At 36.5% G+C, this 6521-nt stretch overlaps 2 protein-coding genes across 4 annotated transcripts in view; one reads left to right on the forward strand and one right to left on the reverse strand.

The window, feature by feature from the left end:
• The window catches only part of LOC134823565 (MAP/microtubule affinity-regulating kinase 3-like), a 55034-nt gene extending 48557 nt beyond the window's left edge, over window positions 1–6477 (forward strand). For 2 of the 3 annotated variants that reach the window (XM_063835090.1, XM_063835091.1), the window contains exons 16-17: window positions 473–569; window positions 4372–6477. In XM_063835090.1, coding sequence (XP_063691160.1) covers window positions 473–569; window positions 4372–4431 — 157 coding nt within the window. In that variant the 3' untranslated portion in view covers window positions 4432–6477. The remainder of the gene's footprint in view (window positions 1–472; window positions 570–4371) is intronic. The other variant, XM_063835092.1, reaches the window with a different exon arrangement.
• Window positions 1–6521, reverse strand: part of LOC134822809 (chitooligosaccharidolytic beta-N-acetylglucosaminidase-like) — a gene marked incomplete in the record, with an annotated part of 941725 nt that overhangs the window by 738293 nt on the left and 196911 nt on the right.

A 6521-nucleotide genomic window follows, 5' to 3' on the forward strand; every position in this document is an offset into this window, starting at 1 on the left:
ATTGAAGTAACATTCAATTACCATCAAATTAACATTGAGTTTACATTAGCATTGAATCAATATTAGATTAGATTGTTATACATTTTATAATAGATTATATATTTTTTAATGATGTATTTTTTTGGATATAATAACAAAGAAATCAAAGATACCAATTTTTAGAAACATTCTGGCTCATCACATGGAATGTTTTTTATTAATAGGAAAGGAGAGATTATGAGCGTCAATTCAAGGAGATTTATTAGAAACTTTCAATGAATTTCTGTCCGTTCGGATTGTCAATTCCTCTATTTTTCTGTTTAGGGTCCACCTCTATGTTTCAGTTTTAATAGACTTCGGAAAATTTAACAACAACTTTAATCCAAAAACAGCTCTAACTATTATTGGATTTCTCATTGGGAGTTCTACTTCTTATATATTTAAGTTATTTATATCTTGCACAATCTCTAAGCTGACCATGCTGTCTTAACAGTTGGGCGAGGAGTAGAAACCGTCAGAACCGGAACGAGAAGAACAATCCGGAATTGCCCAACATCTCCCAGAAAGCCTGCGCTTCTCAAGTAAGCAAGGTGAGCTATTTCTTGTGTGTTTTTGCTTCTCAAGTAAGCAAGGTGAGCTATTTCTTGTGTGTTTTTGCTTCTCAAGTAAGCAAGGTGAGCTATTTCTTGTGTGTTTTTGCTTCTCAAGTAAGCAAGGTGAGCTATTTCTTGTGTGTTTTTGCTTCTCAATTAAGCAAGGTGAGCTATTTCTTGTGTGTTTTTGCTTCTCAAGTAGGCAAGGTGAGCTATTTCTTGTGTGTTTTTGCTTCTCAAGTAAGCAAGGTGAGCTATTTCTTGTGTGTTTTTGCTTCTCAAGTAAGCAAGGTGAGCTATTTCTTGTGTGTTTTTGCTTCTCAAGTAGGCAAGGTGAGCTATTTCTTGTGTGTTTTTGCTTCTCAAGTAAGCAAGGTGAGCTATTTCTTGTGTGTTTTTGCTTCTCAAGTAAGCAAGGTGAGCAATTTCTTGTGTGTTTTTGCTTCTCAAGTAAGCAAGGTGAGCTATTTCTTGTGTGTTTTTGCTTCTCAAGTAGGCAAGGTGAGCTATTTCTTGTGTGTTTTTGCTTCTCAATTAAGCAAGGTGAGCTATTTCTTGTGTGTTTTTGCTTCTCAAGTAAGCAAGGTGAGCTATTTCTTGTGTGTTTTTGCTTCTCAATTAAGCAAGGTGAGCTATTTCTTGTGTGTTTTTGCTTCTCAAGTAAGCAAGGTGAGCTATTTCTTGTGTGTTTTTGCTTCTCAAGTAAGCAAGGTGAGCTATTTCTTGTGTGTTTTTGCTTCTCAAGTAGGCAAGGTGAGCTATTTCTTGTGTGTTTTTGCTTCTCAAGTAAGCAAGGTGAGCTATTTCTTGTGTGTTTTTGCTTCTCAAGTAAGCAAGGTGAGCTATTTCTTGTGTGTTTTTGCTTCTCAAGTAGGCAAGGTGAGCTATTTCTTGTGTGTTTTTGCTTCTCAAGTAAGCAAGGTGAGCTATTTCTTGTGTGTTTTTGCTTCTCAAGTAAGCAAGGTGAGCTATTTCTTGTGTGTTTTTGCTTCTCAAGTAAGCAAGGTGAGCTATTTCTTGTGTGTTTTTGCTTCTCAAGTAGGCAAGGTGAGCTATTTCTTGTGTGTTTTTGCTTCTCAATTAAGCAAGGTGAGCTATTTCTTGTGTGTTTTTGCTTCTCAAGTAAGCAAGGTGAGCTATTTCTTGTGTGTTTTTGCTTCTCAAGTAGGCAAGGTGAGCTATTTCTTGTGTGTTTTTGCTTCTCAAGTAAGCAAGGTGAGCTATTTCTTGTGTGTTTTTGCTTCTCAAGTAAGCAAGGTGAGCTATTTCTTGTGTGTTTTTGCTTCTCAAGTAAGCAAGGTGAGCTATTTTTTGTGTGTTTTTGCTTCTCAAGTAGGCAAGGTGAGCTATTTCTTGTGTGTTTTTGCTTCTCAATTAAGCAAGGTGAGCTATTTCTTGTGTGTTTTTGCTTCTCAAGTAAGCAAGGTGAGCTATTTCTTGTGTGTTTTTGCTTCTCAAGTAGGCAAGGTGAGCTATTTCTTGTGTGTTTTTGCTTCTCAATTAAGCAAGGTGAGCTATTTCTTGTGTGTTTTTGCTTCTCAAGTAAGCAAGGTGAGCTATTTCTTGTGTGTTTTTGCTTCTCAAGTAAGCAAGGTGAGCTATTTCTTGTGTGTTTTTGCTTCTCAAGTAAGCAAGGTGAGCTATTTCTTGTGTGTTTTTGCTTCTCAAGTAAGCAAGGTGAGCTATTTCTTGTGTGTTTTTGCTTCTCAAGTAAGCAAGGTGAGCTATTTCTTGTGTGTTTTTGCTTCTCAAGTAAGCAAGGTGAGCTATTTCTTGTGTGTTTTTGCTTCTCAAGTATGCAAGGTGAGCTATTTCTTGTGTGTTTTTGCTTCTCAAGTAAGCAAGGTGAGCTATTTCTTGTGTGTTTTTGCTTCTCAAGTAAGCAAGGTGGGCTATTTCTTGTGTGTTTTTGCTTCTCAAGTAAGCAAGGTGAGCTATTTCTTGTGTGTTTTTGCTTCTCAAGTATGCAAGGTGAGCTATTTCTTGTGTGTTTTTGCTTCTCAAGTAAGCAAGGTGGGCTATTTCTTGTGTGTTTTTGCTTCTCAAGTAAGCAAGGTGAGCTATTTCTTGTGTGTTTTTGCTTCTCAAGTATGCAAGGTGAGCTATTTCTTGTGTGTTTTTGCTTCTCAAGTAAGCAAGGTGGGCTATTTCTTGTGTGTTTTTGCTTCTCAAGTAAGCAAGGTGAGCTATTTCTTGTGTGTTTTTGCTTCTCAAGTAAGCAAGGTGAGCTATTTCTTGTGTGTTTTTGCTTCTCAAGTAAGCAAGGTGAGCTATTTCTTGTGTGTTTTTGCTTCTCAAGTAAGCAAGGTGAGCTATTTCTTGTGTGTTTTTGCTTCTCAAGTAAGCAAGGTGAGCTATTTCTTGTGTGTTTTTGCTTCTCAAGTAAGCAAGGTGAGCTATTTCTTGTGTGTTTTTGCTTCTCAAGTAAGCAAGGTGAGCTATTTCTTGTGTGTTTTTGCTTCTCAAGTATGCAAGGTGAGCTATTTCTTGTGTGTTTTTGCTTCTCAAGTAAGCAAGGTGAGCTATTTCTTGTGTGTTTTTGCTTCTCAAGTAAGCAAGGTGAGCTATTTCTTGTGTGTTTTTGCTTCTCAAGTAAGCAAGGTGAGCTATTTCTTGTGTGTTTTTGCTTCTCAAGTAAGCAAGGTGAGCTATTTCTTGTGTGTTTTTGCTTCTCAAGTATGCAAGGTGAGCTATTTCTTGTGTGTTTTTGCTTCTCAAGTAAGCAAGGTGAGCTATTTCTTGTGTGTTTTTGCTTCTCAAGTAAGCAAGGTGAGCTATTTCTTGTGTGTTTTTGCTTCTCAAGTAAGCAAGGTGAGCTATTTCTTGTGTGTTTTTGCTTCTCAAGTAAGCAAGGTGAGCTATTTCTTGTGTGTTTTTGCTTCTCAAGTAAGCAAGGTGAGCTATTTCTTGTGTGTTTTTGCTTCTCAAGTAAGCAAGGTGAGCTATTTCTTGTGTGTTTTTGCTTCTCAAGTAAGCAAGGTGAGCTATTTCTTGTGTGTTTTTGCTTCTCAAGTAAGCAAGGTGAGCTATTTCTTGTGTGTTTTTGCTTCTCAAGTAAGCAAGGTGAGCTATTTCTTGTGTGTTTTTGTCCTACCCAGCAACTTGTCGTTACATCCCTCGTTGAGAAGGGATTTTCTTTGACAGGGTGCTGTGGATAGAAGTCAGTCTCAGGTGGCCGACTTCAAAATCAAATTTCTTGTGTGTTAATGATGAGTTGCCGAAAGGGTTTTCAGTTTAAGTTAGTCTCTGAGATCACTGGGAATATTTTCTTCTGGCCCCTTTTTATTTTTTATGAGTATTTTTTATTTCACAGAGGCCTAGTTAAAACAGTTAAGTTGCTCTGTTCATTTTATCAAGGCGAGTTCTGAGGACTAACGTACCTGTGAAATCCAAACAGAGCTCTATTTTTACCATGTTTGAACTCGCCTGTATTATTCTATATCAAGTTAAGTTGCTAGTATCTCTCTGGTCTACAGTAGACCTATACAACATGTTCTTATAGATGCCTGGGAACAATGTCTAGTAGTGTAACCATGGTAACTAGTAGTGTAACTATGGTAACTAGCAGTGTAACCATGGTAACACAAGTAGTCCAGCTGATAAAGCCTGGGAACAATGTCTAATAGCAGTGTAATCAGTACAGAAGTAGTCCAGCTGAGCGGTGTTGTTTAATTTCCACCATGTCTGACACACATTGCATGATCGCTACTTCGCAACTATATCAGGCATATTCTCGAGTCTTTGATTAATTGAGTACATGATTTCTTGAGTTTTTAATTAATTGAGTACATTATTTCAGCAGCTGCACTTACTCCGGCAGCGGTTACAACAAGCACGCGAGGAGTACAACGTCAAGTGACGTCATCACAACAACCTGTGACGTCATCACATCATCACGTGACGTCATCGGCCCTTCAGTTGACGAGCTCGTGACGTCACACGAGCTACTAATTAGAGCTACTAATTAGACACTAATACCACTTCTTACGCTGATTTTTAGGAGGAGGGATCATCACTTCATAATATCGTTTTGTTTGGAGTTCAGTTCAATAGTTTATTGAACAGATAAATTGTGCAGCTTACTAAGCTTTGTTCTACTGTTTTGAGTGTGACAAGATAACAAGATAACAAGATACACATAAGTGTGTGGAGCTCAAGTTTGAGTGATATAAAGTTTTGGAATGCATCTCACTTTCTGGATGAGCGACGTCCAGCGCTCCCCTGAAAGTGTTCGTATTGGTGCTGATGAAGTGTGATCATGTGATCACTGTCGATCAAGTTATCTTGCTCCTTATTTGTGATAAAACTGAAGATATGAGGAATACCAGTGAGGATAGAACCGTTCAGTGTTATTTAACGTTTTGATTGTTACATTATTATAATGTTATATTTGTACATTTGTATTACTGGTATGTTTTTACATGTCGACGAAAAGTTGTTATCGGGGTATCTAGTTAAATTGATAGAGAAAGCGAGAAAAGTTTCCCCTTCAATTAATTAATTGCTAAAATATACAAGTCACAGTTTGAATAGAGACCGGCAAAATATACACCCTTATTTATTGATATGAGACCATAAGAGCATAAGGATTAATCAAACTACTTTATGATTCCATTTCCTGTACTCTTAGTGCCATTATAATATGCAATATTCGAATAATAACATTATTTATAAACCGAATTGTGTGATGATGATTACTCCAAATTTCTTATACTTACAAAGGAAACTACCCATGTTAGTAAAAAGTGCAATTATGAAAATAGAAAGCTAAAACAGTGGTCCTTCCAGAAGTTAGCCCGGCAAAAATGCCAAAGTACTAATCGATCGCAGGTCTCTATTTTTAATGTCAGAGGTATAATTAGTTAATTAATTAATTGATTGATGGAATGGTTGGAGTATAGAATTAGAAAGAATTTCAGAGGCTCTGATTTGAATCTAGAGAGAATTAATTTCAGAAACTAGAATTACCTTAATTAATTATGTTAATTATTGAATTGGTGATGCATTATTTTGAGTTGTAGTAGATTAATGAAAACACACGTGACTATATAGGATTTTATTTATTTATGTTTCAGTATAAAACTGTCGTGTAAACTTGTAAATATGTTAATTAAAAGATGCATTAATTGTAAAACTTCCTAACATAGTCTCGAAAAGTATTAGTTTTGTCTGTTTTCCCTCTGGATAAGCCGTTACAAAGACTGAACTGTAAAAATCACGTTTCAATAAATTTTTAACACATACAGATTCTGAATTCCTCCTTAATTTAATTAGGTGAAAAAGGGAGCCGATAAATGAGAAGCATACACTTTCATAAACCATTTGTTAGCCAAAATTTGGGTATTTGTTTTCATTCGTCACCTCATTCTTAGTTTGAATACCCACTCTGCCGAGTAGAAAGGAATTTCCGTGGTGGTTAAGAACAACGTGGTTCAATAACCCCCCTAGAACAAGACCTCCCTGGTAAGATGATCTGAAAATTGAAATTCGACACGTGCAGATATCAATAAAATTGTGAAATATTATCAACTCAGACTGTATTTTCATTCACCTGTCGTTTTAGCGCTGCACTTTTTTATCTCCAAGTCACTTTATGACATCCCAAAGCTATCACAAATTTAGGAGTCTACCCCGTCATATTATGTTTGTAAGAATATTGAGAAACTCTATTTTACCAGGACCGGAAGCTACTATCATATAACCGCCTATCATTGGATAATGAAGTTTTTAGATCCTTACAATCTCATAAATGGTATATTTTGTTATGAAAGGTGCTGTGTCAGTACCTCGCTTATCCAGATTCTAGTGTTTTAAGAGAGTCTTGCTTATCCGGATATTGGAGAATCCAGACGTTTCTGTTACAGTTGGTATCACACTTTACTGACCACGTGTATTATATGTTTCATTGTGCAATACTTGTTAAAAGCTTTTAACAACTAAAATATTATA

The sequence above is a fragment of the Bolinopsis microptera genome, chromosome 11, assembly GCF_026151205.1.
Source record: "Bolinopsis microptera isolate Bmic1 chromosome 11, MBARI_Bmic_1.0, whole genome shotgun sequence".
Taxonomy (NCBI): domain Eukaryota; kingdom Metazoa; phylum Ctenophora; class Tentaculata; order Lobata; family Bolinopsidae; genus Bolinopsis; species Bolinopsis microptera.